Source organism: Spea bombifrons, chromosome 2 (genome assembly GCF_027358695.1).
Source record: "Spea bombifrons isolate aSpeBom1 chromosome 2, aSpeBom1.2.pri, whole genome shotgun sequence".
In the NCBI taxonomy this organism is placed as follows: Eukaryota; Metazoa; Chordata; class Amphibia; order Anura; family Pelobatidae; genus Spea; species Spea bombifrons.
Genome location: NC_071088.1, coordinates 95020776 through 95040794, shown reverse-complemented (window position 1 = coordinate 95040794; position 20019 = coordinate 95020776). Strand labels below are relative to the sequence as shown.

Genomic DNA, 20019 nt, shown 5'->3' with positions numbered 1-20019 from the left:
TTCCTGAAGGATAATTTGTTACATTCCCAATTATGCACTTTCCACAGTATCGTTTTTTAGGACTCCAGCCACTGTGATGTATAAATGGCTTGATCAAGGTCATGCACACAATTATCTATGTAACTAGTCCACATTAATCTTATTTCTTTGTGTCTCCCAGATACAGTACTTTCCTTCTAGAAAGCTATTGTGCGTCCAAATGAAGCCCAACTCCACATGTCTATATAAAGTCATAATAATAAAGACAGTAATCCAATCTTCATATAAGTCAATAATTCAGAATTTCAGATGGTTAAACATTGATCTTTTTCACTTTCCTCATTTGAAGTAGAATTCCAACATACAACTTAGGAAAACTGCACATTGCAATATGTTTTGTATCAGAGCATTGCATGTGTTCCTTTTTTATAGGTGTAAAAAAAAATGAGACTTATGCATTATTTACCTGCTTCTCATATACTTTTATACACGGCTCACACATATGCTGTAGCGGTTATATATATTGTATGAGAGCTGAGCTCCCACTGATGCTGGCTGAGGAGGATAGAAAGTGGAAAGAGAATAGGTTTCCCCAATTGTTTTTTTTTGCTTATATATGTTGTTGGATTTAACATTTGAACATAACTCAAAATCATATATATATATATATATATATATATATATATATATATATATATATATATATATTATATTTCTAGTGGAATAACGCCAAATGCTGCTCCTCAACATTTTGACATAAGATACGCTGGTCAGCATATAAATACATGAGTCATTTTAAATTTAATTTACTACAACCATATGCCGCAACATTATATTCTACATTTAAACTGCCCCTTAATAGTGCACACTTTTTATAAACTGCAAATCTGATTGTTATGCTAAACTATGCTAATATATGCCACACAATTCTACATAATTAGAAATATTTTAACCAAATTAGTCCGAAGTATTTTTTCTTCATTATTATTTTATAAGGTGAAATGGTATTCTTACATACCTTTTTTTACCTTTTTTTATAGGTGTAAAAAAATGAGACTTATGCATTATTTACCTGCTTCTCATATACTTTTATACACGGCTCACACATATGCTGTAGCGGTTATATATATTGTATGAGTGCTGAGCTCCCGCTGAAGCTGGCTGAGGAGGATAGAAAGTGGAAAGAGAATAGGTTTCCCTAAGTAAGGTGTAACCTGATGATATGGCTTGACCTACCTCTATTTAAAAAAAAAAAAAGATCCAATTTTTTTTTTTTTTGCTAATATATGTTGTTGGATTTAACATTTGAATATTTACTATGGTTCTCAATGGGGCATAACTCGAAATCATATATATATATATATATATATATATATATATATATATATATATATATATATATATATATATATATATAGTATTTCTAGTGGAATAACACCAAATGCTGCTCCTCAACATTTTGACATTAGATATACTGGTCAGCATATAAATACATGAGTCATTTTAAATTTAATTTACTACAACCATATGCCGCAACATTATATTCTACATTTAAACTGCCCCTTAATAGTGCACACTTTTTATAAACTGCAAATCTGATTGTTATGCTAAACTATGCTAATATATGCCACACAATTCTACGTAATTAGAAATATTTTAACCAAATTAGTCCTAAGTATTTTTTCTTCATTATTATTTTATAAGGTGAAATGGTATTTACCATAATCATATAATCATATGCAGTTGTATATTTCATACCTTCTTACATACCTTTTTTACCTTTGTATAAATTATAGAAATGGATCATGGAGTCCATTAAATTTTAATTCATGAGAGGCGCTAGAATATGTTATAGACCTTTTTGTAGGGTGGGTGAATGTCATTGACTAGCTAACACTCTCCTAAGACATATGTATATAGACATAAATTATGTATTTTGTTTTTATTACGTATCACTGAAAACTTGAATTTTGTAGGAAACACGTTTTTTATTTAAGAAAAAAAGGTTTGAGATTTGATGGAAGAAAACTAGTGCTTTCATAAAAGATTATACTTATTACATGTGAAATGTCCCTGTTGGTTTAGATGAGGAAAGCACTTCCATTAGGAAACACAATGTGATTTACAGATAAGAATTCTTTCTGATGGATAGCAGTCTACTTGCATTATTTCCATTATTTTGAGTGATTCGACTCAAAATTCAAGTCACATTTTTCCAAACTGAAATATGGGTAATCTTCAAAATATATTTTCATTTAGTAATAGAGAACCACCGTAAATTTCTGACCTAATATGACTTTGTATTGAATATTCTACCATTTATGTTTTGAATATTTTTTTTCGAATGAAGTTATCAGATAATCTCTGTTGGTGAATTCATTGTGAGATAGCAAAAGACATCTACGAATTGACATACACACATTTACAAATGAAAATGTCACTCATATATTTAATAGGCAAATACACCATCATTCTTTCTTTATTTTAACCACTATATATTTTTATTGCTTTATTTCTCATTTAAACATGTGCCTATGTGCTGTATTCTGCATATTTAAAAATATTGTCATCTTCTAAAATCTATCAAGGGATAATTGATTAAATGTTATGTGTTGGATAAAGTGAGCATCCAGAAACTTGGAATGATTTATCAGATTTGCAGACCTCTACTTTCCAAAAACTCTTTATTTCTGTAATGAAAAGGTACTACTTTAGGAATGTGAATAAAAAAGAAATCAATGCGTTATGAATGGCCAACCCCATTGAGCTTCTGTCGCAAGAAGGGCTACGCATTAACTATGTATTATGGAGTTCCAGTCCTTCCTAAAGGTGAAACTTGCTGGGGCTGGCACTTCATAGCGCATAGTTATATTAGAAAGTTGAAACTTCACGTTGAAACACATATGTGAAAGACTGCCTTTTTTCTAGAATGTAGAATACTTTATTTTTTGTCCTGATGAGAAATATTAGGTCATGACCTGAAGATTGTAAAAAGTGAAATCAAGATAGTGGTACGCTACAATTACAGAGATACAACAACCTTATTTGTATTAGAGTGCTAGAAAAGGTTGAATATCTTATTAGTTCCCAGAAACAGGGAGTGATGATAGAATGACCTTTGGGGTTACATGTTTTTTTTTTAAATATTTTCTTGAGCGGTATGGTTTTTTATAGGTCAGAAGGGCAGAAGGGGACTCTAGCAAGTGACAGAAGAAAAAAGACTGAGGGGTGAAAATAAAAATTGAATTGAAGTGATAAAAAAGTGAATTAGAATGAAAACAAAAAGCTAGAGCATTACTTAGAGGGACATGGTTTACATAATATTGTCTTTTTTTACTAGATCAAAAAATAACCTATTTAAGATACATGTAGTTACCGGTAAGTCCACTGCATGTGACCAAGAAAAAAGGTTATTAGTAAACCCCTGACGACTCATCAATGTAAATTATTAAATTGACACTTGACTTCAGAAGTTCACTTTCTTTTGGGGAGGTTTTCTGATTAAAACTGAAATCCAAACTTACATCCACCAATCTGTTGATTTGTACTTTCCGTTTCTTTTGATATTGTAGCTGCTCGCCTCTTACAATAGGCATATTAGATATTTTTGGATTTGAAGATTTTCAGAAAAATTCTTTTGAACAGGTATGTTTCTGACATAAAGCTGGAACAGTTATTGTCATTTTACCTTTACCTTTACTTTAATGTCTGCATACGGACTCAACATACACAAGAGTTGGGGATCTTGTATATATTTAGGTGGACATTGCTCATGTTAAAAGGTCTCATGTGAAATAACAATGACATATAGTCAATACAGACATTGTTTCACACAAAATAACAAAAGAAAGGATAGGCTTTATGAATATTTCCAGACATGTAGACAATCATCCCTGGTGTCTCTCAAGAGGTTCTTGCTATATAGCTCAGAAGCTAAAATTTGGCATTTAGTGAATCAACATATATAACACTTACTAGCTCAATGAGCTTTATATATTTGTCTGTGCTTTTGATTTTAGTGTTACTTTGGCAGATGTTTAACAGATATTTAGATGAAATGTTTATATGACAACAAAATAGTTAAACCATAGTGAATGCATTATTTTTGCATAACTGACTTTTTCTGTACCTATAATTACATAAAAATATTTTTATCAACAGCTATGTATTAATTTGACCAATGAAAAGATCCACCAGTATATCAATGAAGTGTTATTTCTACAAGAGCAGACAGAATGTGCACAAGAAGGAGTTTCCATGGAAACCATCTATTGCCCTGGCAACCACACAACAGTGCTGGATTTCTTTTTCCAGGTACTTTCAATTCATAATATACAATTTTAAATTGGGTGTAGTTTATATAGCATAGTATTTTACTGTTATTACAAATAGTGTATATATATATTTTTAGTTATTATACTGCATAACAGTGTAGATTGCTTCACGTATTACATTATTCACTGAAATTCAAATCTCAAAAATGTTCATATTTACATAAAAAATAGAAAATCTAAATAGAACGAACATAGCAATCAAATGCATTTAAGGATGAACATTTCTAGGTAAAGGAAAATAAACAAGGAATAGATTAAACAGCCCCTTGATGAAATGAATCCATTAATGTCAATATGTTATTTCCTAAACTGAATGTTAATATTCCCAGAGGCATTTGGCTTTAGCTTTGGTACAACTCTAATAATAGTCTTAGCTGTGAATATAAAATAGGGCCTCTGGCTGTGTATTGGCTTCGTGCCATAAGATCTCACTATCGTACATAATGGAAACTCAGTCTTATCTCTCTCTAAACTGTTTGTATTGATACCAGGTTTCATCCAAAATGTTTGGTAAGGCCTCGAATGCTTGGGCCTAAAGCATCCATACAGATATCAGTAGACTACAGATATCAGTATACCTTTACTGTTTACTGTTTACACCAGACACAAATATGTGGACGAGGGCTTGGCCACAGCTTTTTTGAACACATATCCACCCCTAGGGCAATTTTAGCACATCAGGCAGTTACACCCAACAAATACACCAAGAGATCCAAACTAGTATGCCATAGGGCCCTACTTGCTCAGTCTCTCCCAATTTTCACAGTTGTGAATACCATATAGTGCTCTTAGGCGCTGGCAAGGTGACCAAAAACTGCAGCTGTTACTAAACAGGATATCAATCTGTATTCTTCACAAGAAATTGAGTAACCACTGCCAGCTGATGGCGAAGTTAGCACTTCAAGCAGGTACACCCATCATATTCACCAAGTTGCATTGGCCACCACTGGCTTATTCTCTCCCAATTTCTGCTCTTGCGGATACCAATTTATCTGCTTACCAATCCATTCAGGGCAGGAAGGTGAGAAAGTTCAAGATCTTCTCCCAGCTTGATCCTGTTTGAAAATGGAGTATGGAAGTGCCACCTAAGCTTATATACCTGCTTAATACTAAGTTGTTAACATGAACAATGAAAGAGAAGCATACAAAGCACTTCTGCATTGGCCAGCAGTCATATCCCCATTCCCAATTGGTTCAGGGGTCTCTATTCTATTTTTTGGGAAATTGTCCTTGTGGCATACTATTTACTTATTATTTCCTATTGCTGAGTCACGGAAGGTGATCACCTCTATCAAAAAATTGTTACCTGATGCCACTGTTACTGTTGATTTACCAGCAGGCTCGACCGCTTAAAAATGAATAACATGTAGAGTCTAACATTTGCTAGATAGGCCTACACCAGCATCTTAATCAAAGTCCAATGTGCCTCTTTTTTCAGAAATTTCCAGAGTATGTTTGTGGAGATATGAGTTTTAAAATACATTTTCAATGTTTATTTTTGTCAATTATAGATTATTTTATTATATTTGTAATATTAATTGTATTTTTATTGTTCAGAAACCGCAAGGTTTTATGTCTGTCCTCAATGAGGAAAGCCAGTCCATCCATCCAATGGAACATAATCTTTCTAAACGGCTTCAATCACTTCTGGATACATCAAATACGAATACTGTATACATGTCTGCAAAAGATGGAAATGGCAATGTCCAACCAAAGGAACTAGGTCCTGTCTTCACAGTTATGCATTATGCGGGAAGGGTAAGCTGGAATTATTGAGCTCTTGGCGAGATGTGTAAAACCACATGGAATTTTTATACAATTTGTTAACATTTGCTAATGGTGTGATAACACTGTATAATTATTACTGGAATTTCTCTTTCCCATTAATGTTTTCCATTACATTGTTGGAGAAAATTGACATGTATATTTAGATGTGGCTAGTTCGTGAAAAAACTACATATAAATACACATAATTGTTTTTTCCATAGAGAATAACCAAATTAACTTATCAGTGCAGGTTTATGTTTTACTTTGATTTAATTTGTGCATGGTTGGTCACACAGGTAGGAATCTGTAATGCTATAAATTATAGCACAGAACAGGTCTTAAGATTTCCCGCAATTAGTTAATAATTTACATAAAGCATGACAGAAATTCCACAAACTCAGGAGAATTCTCTTCTATGTAGCTTGCATTTTAAGTGATTTAAGTAAGTTAGTTACTAGAAACCAACATGAAAGCCATTAGGCACAAGTAAGGAAATTCTAAAAAAAAATTCATGTGAGATAGATTTAATAAATGCAATAATATATATATAAAAGTTGTAGTGTAATCATAAAATTACAATTTTTTAAACATCTATCATTAACATCATATAACAAATATATACCATTCAAGTCATATTATGCAAAGCAAAAAAAAATCTACAAATATTGTTAGATTAAAATTGACTTACTTATATAACATGTAGAAGGTTGACATTAGCCATTTTAGTAAGGAAAATTGACAATTTATCCTGTCGGAAAACAACACACTTAATTTCTTCCAAGATTATAGGTATATTTGCAACATACAGGTGATTTGACAGTGTAGACTGTTTATAACATAGGGATTTTAATCTTAAAACATAAATGGGCAAGTAGCTATAACTATTGTTGCTGTAAGAGATTCTATAAATAAAATGCCATTCCAAGTAACTTACATAATTAAGTCAGGCTAATGCAAAGCAACTGGGAACGTCACATGTTCTTAGAACTTGTGTAAGGTTCTGTTACTTAATACTTCCCACTTGTGAAGGTAAATTCCATTCATGTAACCTTATACTGATCCTTGTAATTGCCTTTGCCTCCAGGTTAAGCAAAATTGCTTAAGTAATTTTAAATGTCTCTTGGAATAAATTTAAGAAGTTCTTTAACAACGTATGCCTTAATTCCTTGTAGCATTCTTCTATAATTAAATCAATGGCATGAGTCCTGTGCTGGAGGTGAATTGAAAGTGATATCAGAAGAATATGGTGTGGAGCTAGCAACTAATGAGCATTGCTGTTAATTGTGTTGATAATGCGGGAAACAACAATGCATCTCTAACTCAAGATTTATGTTTATTGTAACACAATCAAATGTGTTGTAACAAAAGAGAGAATGATGGAGATAAATGTCCCTCTTTAAGATATTCACCTACATCACTCACAGAGAATATTATGTCAAATCTATTTTGAAGATATTGATTCTGTGTTTTGTATCTTTCAATATGTTATAATTTATTCCCTTCTTATGCTTAAAGAAGCATCCTATTTAAATTTTTCTGGTGGCTTCTTTCAGTGATTCCAATGTGTTGATTCTAATCTGATGGCTCAGCATTGACCAATCTACTGAACATGCTGGCATGCAAGATAAGGGGCAAGCTTAGAGTTCTAACATATTTGTGTATGTGGAAGCAATGACAAGTGCTGTTGCATCATGATACACAAGGCAGCATTGTCACCAATGTTTTTATGCATTTTATAAATTGACATTAATTCACATGTGCTCAGACTTTTTATATCCTCTGTCTCATATAGACAGGGCTTAGGGCTTAGCACATGATTGGTCCCCCATGCACCTTCCACCAGCTCTGCCCTTCACTCCGCCTTAAGATCCTCCTATAAGCAAACCTAGGGTTAGTGGGGTGCAATATTTCTTCAAGGCACCCTATAACAAAGCATGCATACATACTAACACACAAACTTGCTTTAACACGTGGAGCTTCCCTGCGGCCAAGCAGAGGGGCACGGTACGCTAGTCTCTCCTTGAGAGAGTAGGACTGTTGGGCCTGGTACATTAGTACTGCTTGTACCCCCCCTGATGGCAGCCCTCCATATAGAGACATGTACTATATTAGCATACAGTTGATCATAGCTTTCTCTATCACTGTCCCCTTTTCCAACATATATATTATGGAGGTTTATTCACTAAAGAGGAAAATTGCAGGAAAGTATCTTCATCACACTGCCTCCACTTTGCATCGTGAATGTCCAGCCCAAAATGAGCTATTACTCCAAGAAGAGTTTGGATGGTCTTGTATAAATCAGTGAGATTTCTTGAACGTCCCCATTCTTGCTGATATATATTGTCATGGGTTACCATTTACAACACTGAGTGAAACCACAACTCTGTTGCAAAATGTTTGTGAATACATCCAGCGATATATTTACCTTTGGTGCTTCCCTAGGCCTGACCCAGAGCAGTGACCCAGCTGCACCCTCTGCAGCCACTGTCCCTACTCCTGATCAGGAGTATTTGGCACCCGGGGCGCCAAATTAATGTTGGCAAGAATATTTATTTCACAAATATTTAACTGTATGTCAAGTGAAAATAGAAATCTGGAAAAATAAATAAATTATTGATTTAAATAAATAAAATGTATTTAGTAACAGATATGGTACAGCGTAATTCCCACCACTATACACTGAGCCAGACATTGACTTACTGCAGCATAACCCCTATTACTATATACTAAGCCAGACGTTGATGTAGTAGGCCTCTGCCCCTAAAACAGCCTGCCTGTGGCACCGCTACCCCTTTAGCAGTCCGCCCTTGTCACTGCTGCCCCTTTTTTGCAGCCTAACTGTGCCACCTCTGCCTATTTAGCAGCCTAACCGTGCCACCACTGCCCCTGAAGCAGTCTGCCTGTGCCACCACTGGCCCTGAAGCAGCCTGCATGTGCCATCTCTGCCTATTTAGCAGTCTAACCATGCCACCGCTGTCCCTGGAGCAGTCTGTGCCACTGCTGCCCCTGAAGCAGCCTGCGGGTGCCATCACTGCCCCTGAAGCTGCCTGCCTGTGCCAAGTCTGCCCCTGAAACAGCCTGCCTGTGCCAAGTCTGCCCCTGAAACAGTCTGTCTGTGTCAACTTTGCCCCTGAAACAGCCTGTCTGTGCCAACTTTGCACCTGAAGCGGCCTGCCTGTGCCAACTCTGCCCACTTAGCAATCTGCATGAGCCTCCCCTGCCTCTTTAGCAGCCTGTCTGTGCCACTTTTGCCCCCCCTGTTACTGTGACTTTGCCACTTCTGCCACCCCTAATCAGCCTGCCTGTGCCACTTCTGAACCCTAATCAGCTTGCCTGTGCCACCTCTGCCCCCCTAATTAGCCTGCCGATGCCACCTCTGCCCTCTAATCACCCTGCCTGTGCCACGTCTTCCCCCCCTAAACAGCCTGCCTGTGCCATTTCTGCCCCTAAACAATAACATACTCAGTACTAACTTCATTCATTCAATCACCCACTCAACCATTCACTGTCACGCAACCCCCTTACCTCTCTTGCAGATTTCACTGGTCCGGGGGGGGGGGGGGCGGCCGAGCCTAACGGTGGCCCGCAGCTTACTGCTGTGGCTCCCATATATTGTATGAGCAAAAACTACATCCCCACCAATATCCCACTATATCCCATTCCTTCCCCCCTGCGCGGGAAAAGAGTTTCCTCATATAGTGCACAGTAAGCTGCGGGCCAGCGTTAGGTGACCGTCAGGCCCCCGGGCGCCCCCTTGATGAGTGGCACCCAGGGCAGACCGCCCCCCTTTAGGTAGGCTACTGCTTCTGATGTAATATTCCAGCACTTTATTAAGGCCTTTTGCACCTGGGAACAGCAGGCTATGCCATAGTGTAAATGGGACGATTGGGGAGATTAGAGTTCTCCCTTGTAACAGGCCCATTGAGCAGCTGAGCACCAGGGATAATGATATCCCACCAGGAAAGTCTGCCTCGTTTAAGCAGCTAACACCCCCATTCCACAATAAAACACTGAATATAACCACAAAAATTGGATCGCAACCCAACCATACTGTTTTTCAAGTGCTCATGAAAATTACTTGTGTGCATACATATGTTTTACCATTTTTGTCTTTTTTCTTCCAGGTAACTTATGACATTTCTGGGGCTATTGAAAAAAATAAAGATGCACTATCCCAGAATCTTCTGTTTGTCATGAAAAGTAAGCTTTTCATAAATCAGTAATTTCAGTCAATGATTATAACAGGAAAATAATGTTGTTCATTACTAGACACCTCAGTGTAACATAATGTGCTATTATTGAATTGTTGACTCATAAATCTGAGCCAATCAATAGTTATTAATATTTTCATATATTTTAGTCATGTTTTATTAAACATCAATTTGTATTGCAGTGTATAAAAAAAATATATCATATTACTTCCTTTCTTATGTTTATGCAAATACGAGTGTTTATTAAACAGGGTTTCTGGGTTTCATGAGAAACAAAGATCATTATCAGTTAAGATCCCATTAATCAATATGAACCATTGTATCCAAAGTGAATATTATTATTTATAGCACCATCAAATTCCATAGCGCTGACATTGGGTATATAAATAAGAATAGATATTTGCAAACGGTAACAGAGACTGTATTTATTAAAAAATAATAGTGTAAGATACAACTTGGGGTAAAATCAACAAAGCTTAAGGAATGATTTGTTTTGCATTGTATCATATAACGTTTAGCAGCCGAAAATAATTTCTTTAAATTGGAGTAATATGGAGAGAAGATGATGTTGGAGGTGGGTGGTGATGAGGGGGGCATGTATGTGGCAGTAATAAGCTGACATGTGGTGTGGAGGGAGGTGACAAAAGTTATGGGAAAGAGGTTTAGCACTGGGGGGATACCTATTTTTTGTAGGTTACATTTAGTGATGAGGGGTTTTTGGATAGTGTGGTAAGCCGAGGGTGTGTTGGATAGTGTTTTATACATATAGGGGAGGCATTTTGAGGTAAGAGGCTGTGGGCAGTGTTGTGTGGGGGATGTGCTTCAGAGTGAGGAGCTGCCAGATAGTGTTGTGTATGTGGAGAAAAGTAAAATATAAAACAAAGGACAGAGAGAAAACAAAAGTGAGAAATAAAAAAGACAGGCGGTAATACACCATTAAATATTACTATATCATAACATCCTTGCATTGTTTGTTGAGGATAGTGACATCATAAATAACCAATTACCCCATCCAGTCTGGATTTCTTTAATCACTCTTTACCTATTACATCTTAAATATAGTTTCATGTGTATCCCACACTTTATTGAATTCCTTTAACATGCTTATAACTTTCGCAGCAAGTGAAAATCTAGTGATCAGCCAGATGTTTCAGTCTAAACTGACTCAAACAGGATCCCTTATTCCTCCATACCCTCCATTCAGACTCAGAGGACCCAAAGCAGCCTTACTTTTTAAAAAGACTTCATCAACTCCAAATGGTGAAACCAAAAAAATACTGGAACTCAGTAAGGTAAGGCATAAAACTATATGAAAACTATACATAACACTGTGTATTAGAAAGAAAATATTTTCAATCATACCTAATTTCTCTCAGGTAAAGATGTGCTATTTTCAAATAAAAAGAATAAAAAAGGTGCTTCTTATAAGTCTTTTAACCAGCAGTTTTGGGTATGCTTTCATTCTTTTGAATACTTATTACCTACCTCACTCCCAATTATTGCACAATCCTGGGTTTATTCACTAAAAGTTGAGTGAATACAAGTTGGCAAGACTTGGGCAGAAATGTATAGAGGATTAGTATTATGAAGGGCTTTATATTTTAGTAGAAGGATATTAATTTGATGTATGGGTTTGGGAACCAGTAGAGAATAGATTGGAAAGACAGAGGAATACCAACCAGAAGAGTGGTGCAACAGTCTGTGGGATGTGCTGGATCCATGTCTGACCCATGGAGGCCCCACTTCCCAATTTACAGAATTAAAGGATCTGCTGCTAACATCTTGGTGTTAGATACCACAGAACACCTTTAGAGGTCTAGTGGAGTCCATTCCTCAACAGGTCAAGGCTGTTTTGGCGGCAAAGGGGGTACCAACACAATATTATGCAGGTGGTCATAATGTTATGGCTAATCAGTGTATTCCCAGAATCAAATTCTGGTCTAGGCCTAGGGCAGCAGACTTAGGGGGTTAGGGGTGGTAGTCCCTTTGCCACAAAACTGACAGACCATCTGAACTGGATGATCAGGTTCTCCGGGGCACTACTCCTCAAAAAGCCAGTCTCGGTAATTCAACTGCCCTATTTACACTATTGATGTCCGTGCCTAACTGGAACAACCTCTATAGCACGCGGCATCCGGCGCTGGCCATCATTTCAAGGTTGAGTGCCATACGTATACGTTTTGATATGAGGGAGAGTATAGTGGTGGCAGAAGTGAGCCTTGGGGGTGGCTGTGGGTGCTGTACCCAACTTAAGTATATACTTATATACACAACTCTGTACTGTATTTCTACAGTGATATCTAATTGTTTTCAGGTAATGTTTCTCGTCATCTGAATTTTTGCAGCCAGAATTATATCCAATTACTTTTAATTTTGGTTGTTGCATTGTAGATTTTGATTCAATTTTCTTCTGCAACTCAAATATCCCTAGGGATATGTTTTCATTTATGAATTGGACTAATCACAAGACATAGCATATCCTTCCTGTGACTGAAAGAAACAATATCTGTTCACAGTACATGAAAAAATTGTGTTTGGCCACAGCACAAAGACAACTGTTAGGAATTTAAACATTTTAATGTTTTTTTTTTTACAGTTATTAAAAAAGAAAGGATCTTCTTCATTTCTTCAGAAGCTAGAACGAGGCAGCCCCACCACTGTGTCTATGCAACTCAGGGTTAGTCTATTTCTTGTTTTTAAATGATTTTGAATTGAAATTGTTCACACTGCCTAAATACATTGAATGGATTTTTCTTTTCAGACAACCTAGTAAGAATATTTTTGTGTTTTATCTGCAGAAATCACTCACTGAGCTCACAGGAAAGATTCAGAACAGTACACCGCATCTGATGCATTGTATCAAACCAAACAATTGTAAGCTTGCAGAAACTTTTGATAATTTCTACGTGTCTGCACAGTTACAGTACATTGGAGTACTTGAAATGGTGAAAATAATACGAGATGGATATCCTGTGCGCCTTACTTTTCCTGACTTCTTGACGAGGTACACTTCATGTTTATTATAATTTTGCTATTTTAATTCCTGAAAAGTGTAGCAATTAGTGTCCTACAATATCTAGCCCATAGCACCTAGTTATACTAATTATTGTTATAGTTGCGTATCAGTTTAGTTACCTCTTGTCATGATTACTGGTTCGGTACACTATATTTTATTTTCTTCGCAAAGTATTTTATTAGTTAAAATTATATTATATTTGTTAATAGTGTGTTTAGTAAGAAGCAGCCATTTTATATACGCTTCATCAAAGGCCACACGTAAATTGTACATATTATTTATCTGGTTTTAAAAGTTAAATGGCTGCATTGTAAACATATCCAATATGCAATACATTAACATTTGTTTTATGTTGTTGAGATATATAAACTAGTATATTTAGGAAATTATTACTATTATGATAATTTAATTGAGTGTTGGTGAGGTCTAACCAGAGATCTGTAATGTGTCAGAACCACCTCAATCTATCTGCTAATAATGCCTCTGGATATTCAGCTCACCACCCTGCTTGCTGTTTCCATTGCTTTATCACATTGATTGCTAACCTTTAAGTCCCCAGAAATAATAAATTCCCCATTTTGTTGTCATTTAATATTAGTATATAACTTACTGAAATGAAAAAATAACTTTTGGTAGGTACCTTTCAAAAGATCATTTTTTATAGACTGTATATCAAAGGTAAGAGATGTGTTTAATGCATCTCAGGTGGTACTTACTTTACATTACATTTGTTTATATAGCACCAGCAGATTCAGTAGTGCTGTAAAAGTGAATATTGAAAATATTTAATAAAGACAATTTAAAATGACAATAACATAAGCAGTAGCATCTCTAAGGGGGAGCAGGTGGGGCAGTTCGCCCCGGCTGCCACTTGTCAGGGGGTGCCCAGGGGACCGGGAGCTGCCCGAGCAGATGTCTACAAGAGAGTGAATAGGAGAATGCATGAATGAATGAATGAGTGAGTGTTTAGGGGCAGAAATGGGACAGACAGGCTGTTTGAGGGGCAGAGGTGGCACAGGCAGACGGTTAATGGGGCAGAGGTGGCACAGGCCGGTTGCTAAAGGGGCAGAGGTGACACAGGCAGGCTGTTTCAGGGGCAGAGGTGGCACAGGTAGGATTCTAAAGGAGCAGCGGTGGCAAAGGCAGGCTGCTTTAGGTGCAGGGGCCTACCACATCAATGTCTGGCTCAGTGTATAGTGATAGGAGTTATGCTGTGCCATAACTGTCCAGTAAATGTTTTACACTTATTTAATATATATAATCATTTGTTTATGAGTGTTTAGGGGCAGAAATGGGACAGTCAAGCTGCTCAAGGGGCAGAGGTGGCACAGGCAGGCTGTTTTAGGGGCAGATGCCTACCAGGTCAATGTCTGGCTTAGTGTACAGTGAAGTAAGTAAACTCCAGCGCAGAGTCCACTGAACACATACAATAGTGAGATAGAAAAATTGTCAGAAAATAGCAAAATGAAGCAGGATCTGTATCTAGAGCATGTTATAAAGAGCAATAATAAATACTAATAAACAATAACTATAATTTATTACTGATGTGCTAATGTTATATTATAAATTATGTGGTGTATAATATAAACACTACAGATAGACTAAGTTCAAGTAATAAAGTGCAATCACTACAATAATGTACACACTGTGGGTAGACTTAAAAATACATTAACATTATAAAGTGCAAAATTTGCAATACTATATGTGCAAACTATGATTTGATATGTGTGCAAAACAACAGGGTATGTGTGTTAAAAAGTGCAGTAGTGAATAAAAATAAACCCACTGAATAAATGAATAAATGGATAAAAATGCAGTCACAAATAGTTTTCCTGAACAAGCATAATCATCAGTCTAGGAACAGCTGTTCATAGGTGGTAAGAGCAGCGGAACCCACACACACATACAGGACAGACAGTTGTTGGCCACCATAAAAGAGTAACTTTGTGTCTATGTAGTAAATGTTGCTCCACAAGCTTCGATTGCAAGTAGCCCAAGAAGAGCTGCAGTGTACAGTGATTTGGGTTATGGTGCATTACCGTCAATGTCTAGCTCAGTGTATAGTGATGAGAGTTACACTGTACCACCATCAATGTCTGGCTCAGTATATAGTGATAGGAATTATGATGTACCATATCTGTTCAGTAAATGTTATTTATTTAAACTTATTTAATTAATAAGTTAATAATTTATTTTTTTCAGATCTATTTCTATTTTTTTTCCAGTTGAACAACAGTTTACAAATTTGTGAAATAAATATTATTGGCAACATTGTTTATTTTGTGTGAGGTTGTGCCACATCCGCCCCGTGTACCAAATATTCTATGTACGCCCATACCAACATAAGTTAAAACATGCTAGCACAAAAGGAGAAGAGGATTCTTCTCTTCGGTAGTTTTCAATCAGTTAGCCATAAACACATACTCATAATTGTTCAAAGAAAAAACATTTTTCCTGGAAAGACTGGGAAAATTCTAAAGAACTCAATAGTTGTTAAAGTGTATTACACACAGGTGGATTGTCCAGTTAAGATTTAACCATAAAAAAGTATTTTGTAAATTATCTAAAATATGTTTTATGTAATAAGACTCCAATCTGTGTTATTTCTCAAAATGCCCTTAGGTCAAGATAGATCAGGGTCAAAGGTTGTGCAGCCTAATTTCCCTGACATTTCCTGGAAACCATAATTTTTGGTTACATACCCAAATCAGGTCCTGTACTCACGCAACCTTGGAGCCTAGTGAGTTTATACACTAATTATGACTTCTCCTCATGTTTCAGTGGGGAGAAACATAAAGCCGCATCTTGCCAATGCACTCCATAAGGGATACCTGGTTAAGTTTAGTGATGTTATGAATAGACCCTATAATGAATGGACTCCATTGTTTTTACCTTTTGATACTCAACGTGAGTTTTGATAGTTTGCATATGACTAGTTCTAATGTGCTTGTTTTTATTTTACCTCCATGGCTGTGTAAATGTACCAGAACCTGGCAGCTTCTCAAATAAAAAAACACTCAAATGCGGTCTATGTTCCAAATAAATACTTAACTGTATTAAACATTCCAGTGCTATAACTTTGCTTTGCCACACTAAGAATATTACACAGTAATTACTCTTTCAGTATTTATTTTACAAAAATACACAGTGTTTATGTGTGAATCACAGCACCATTTGGTGTTCCTAGTCTGTGATCTATAGGTAATGGCTCTATAGTTAAATTTTAGAAAATAAATAAGCCTCACTGTAGTTTATTATGCTCTAAGCATATGATCATATTTATAATTTCAATATTTCCACAAGACAAGGTCAGCAGGGATCACTTTTCACAAGACCTTGTACAGAACCAGTTACTAAAGCCCACAGATGACACAGCCAACGTTTTCTGTGTTACTTTCCTGGGTTTTGAGAAATTATGGCAGGAATGCATATTTGGGTGCCAGCCATATAAGTTCAATTAAGGTCAGTAGACATTTACGGCACATTAAAATGTTTGATACTATCAGTAAAAAATATATGAAATACATGGTATACAGAGTCATTTGTCTAGAAGTAAATGCTATTTTTATTAGCCAAATGTCTTCTGCATAAAACACTAGAAATGAAAAACACAAGTACAGAGAGACCATGACAGTTATTGTGAAATATAACGCAGCCTGCCAAAGTAGGATTTTTTTGCAGTTTGTTTCAGGGATAGAAGTGATGCATACAATCATTTGAAGACATTTGAGGATACTGTGCAATTCTTGTATTAATTTAATAAATGCATTTATTGTGAGTATCATTAGAACCCTGGCCCACTTAACCTTAGTTTGCTGTCCACAACTATGATGTAAGTGCTGCTTTGCATGAGTGCAGTCTGTAAGACATGTTATGTTCTACAACCACAACCCAAAGGTCAGAATTTATATAACCTGTAGTCTGGGGTGATAGGTAGTAAGCAGACACTGGGATCATGGTGCTTATATGTTAAAACGAGGATGTTCAACACACGTAATAGGAAGGCTTAGCAGTCAAGAACAATTAAATAAATTGAACACTGAAGCCATGCTCCACAAAATTAAAGAATGGGTAGTAGAATCTCTGATGCCATATGAAAGTTTAATGGGACTTTATGAGTTTCAGTGAAAAATCAACATTTCAGTCTCTCACATGGGACTTTTATTAAGACAGAGAACGCACAGTGAATATAAAATATAGAGGAATACCTACTCACCCAGAAGTGGGTGTTATATATCAATATGTATAAAATCACAATTGTATGGCTACTGTGACCATTTCTATATTTTTTAAGTATCCTGTGCTTCTCTTTTCTCTGTGTTCCCATACTTTATCCAATTACTTTTTTTTAACTGCCTCCTTATGTTTATCTGACCTTTCAAGTACCTGGTACCCATACCACCATCTAAGCGGGGCTCCATAAAATGAACAGGCAAACCATATTTTACATCTCAATCAAAAGAGTTCTTTGAAGAAGAATGCTTTTAGTTGTTTAAACTGTTGCCAAATAGAATATGCACCTCATACCTGTAAGTTTATATGACTGTTGTTTTATGTGTTTTCCCTCTCAATAAATTAGTATTTATTTTAGATTAGTAGTGTGTGAACTGGCACTACCCTTCCATCTGCAAGGGCCTTTGTACAGTAAATCAACAAAATACTTGATTTTAAAATATGCAAGGTAGATGTGTATAATTACATCTCACTAGTATGGGGTCTTTCATTCAGGGTCTTTTGAATAGACCACTTTTGCTCGCTATGGCTCTGAAATCAGTGAATAGCAAGAACATTAAAATCATCTATAAATTGTAGAGGTTATAATGAAAAACTTTCTTTTTCTGTGTGTGGCCTGTGAACACAGGTATGATGCACTTATTGCCGTCTTGCAGTACATTCTGGGAACAATCACATTCAGGTTTGATGATGGCCATATTGACAGAAGTCTTAAGTAAAAACATCAATCATCTATAAATCCACTATTGATTTTGATGGCACTATGTTTTTTATGACCTTTCTAATTATACAAAATTGTGCTTTAGTCAATACTTTCAGAGCACAGAATGATTTTGATGTAATTATGGATATAACAAAACACTAAAACCAGAACTGTTGGCAGCCGTGTAAGGATGAGTAAGGGGCCTCAGTACAAGATTGTGAGATTGCAAAAAGCAAGTTTTAATGGATTAAATAAAGTAAATGAAAGTCTGGTTTGGGACAGAAAACTAGCAGACCAATAGAAGTTATAAAATATTTAAATGCACCCCATTTGCAGCATCACATTTTCTTGCCCTTGGAAAACACGTGTAATTTTTATTCTGATTTAAGGTACAAGCATTTGACTGAAATTGTAACATGGAAAAAACAAAAAGTGTCCCCTGAAGAGAAATGTCGTCGTGTTCTAGAGCAGTGCAAGCAGCAAGGATGGCAGGTTTGTGAATATCAATGTCCATACATATAAAAGAAAAAGATATTCTGCATTTACACTAAAACATACAAACGTTAAATATAATGGCAGATAAGGTACGTTTGGCCTGTCTAGCCTGCCCGTTATTCCTGCGGTAAAGAATCAATCCTTATTGTTTCCTTGGTCTTGTCTTATACTCAGGAGAACCTTCTGACTATCCCATGAATATTTAAATTCCCTCCCTGTATTAAACACAACCACTTTTGCATGGCTCTTGTTCCACCTATCTATCACCCTCTCTGTAGAGAAAACCTTCCTTACTTCCTTATGTTTAGAAATATCTCACAGTTCATCTCCTATGATCTTTGTGTTTAACTTTACAAGCTTGAACTGAGGGGCCCAAGGGCAGTATGCCTCAACCCTATTTTTTGTGATTTTTACATAAAAAAACCTCTTTACATCTCTTTGCACGTGTATCTCCCCAGCCTCCTCTTTTTGAACCACCCTTACATTTACTCTCTGGGCAAAGACTCTTTTATGGTGGTTAAGTGAAGGTAGTGGAAATCATTCACATCTCCATCACACAAACCTACATTTTTTTTGTAGTTATTACGAGGAAGTAAATCATAGATTTGGGTTGAAAGTAATACTGACCTGAATTCTTAAGACAACAATTTGGTATTGAAAAAAGCCATCAAACAATATGACAAACCACGAAGCCAACCCATAAATAAACAACTTTTACTTGTGGTGTTTACTACAGATAGGAGCTCGAAAAGTGTTTTTGAGGTACTGGCAAGCTGATCAACTCAATGACACATGTCTTCATCTTCAGAGGAAAATCATACTGTGCCAGAAAGGTAACAAACTTGTATTGAGTAAAGCTACTTGTAATTCATGTACTGAACATGGTAGTAATGGTTACTTAGCCACTACTATAAAGTACTTATGGATGGAAACCTGGCTTGTAATGGTAATATTTATAAAGGACAGATTTGGTGCAAACATCTACATGAAGAACATTTCAATGGTTTACAAGATGTTTACCCCACATTCAACGCTATTTTGGCAATACAAATCAATATAATTATGGACAGGGGCATAACTAGAAGCCTCAGGGCCCCGGTGCAAGAATAGGTTAAGGCCCCCCTGCCCCCAACCCAATCTACCCCCTCTCCCTCCCTTCTCACTATCTACTCTCTCCCTACCCCCCTTCTCACTATCTACCCTCTCCCTACCCTCCCATTCTCACTATCTACCCTCTCCCTACCCTCCCATTCTCACTATCTACCCTCTCCCTACCCCCTT

General features: G+C 36.3%; 1 protein-coding gene across 1 annotated transcript in view; it reads left to right on the top strand.

Annotated features, from left to right (window-relative positions):
- The window catches only part of MYO16 (myosin XVI), a 104978-nt gene that overhangs the window by 58945 nt on the left and 26014 nt on the right, over positions 1-20019 (top strand). Inside the window, exons 21-29 of the mRNA XM_053455266.1 lie at positions 3552-3624; positions 4141-4293; positions 5871-6071; positions 10205-10280; positions 11411-11583; positions 12888-12968; positions 13090-13295; positions 18633-18735; positions 19475-19571. Coding sequence (XP_053311241.1) covers positions 3552-3624; positions 4141-4293; positions 5871-6071; positions 10205-10280; positions 11411-11583; positions 12888-12968; positions 13090-13295; positions 18633-18735; positions 19475-19571 — 1163 coding nt within the window. The remainder of the gene's footprint in view (positions 1-3551; positions 3625-4140; positions 4294-5870; positions 6072-10204; positions 10281-11410; positions 11584-12887; positions 12969-13089; positions 13296-18632; positions 18736-19474; positions 19572-20019) is intronic.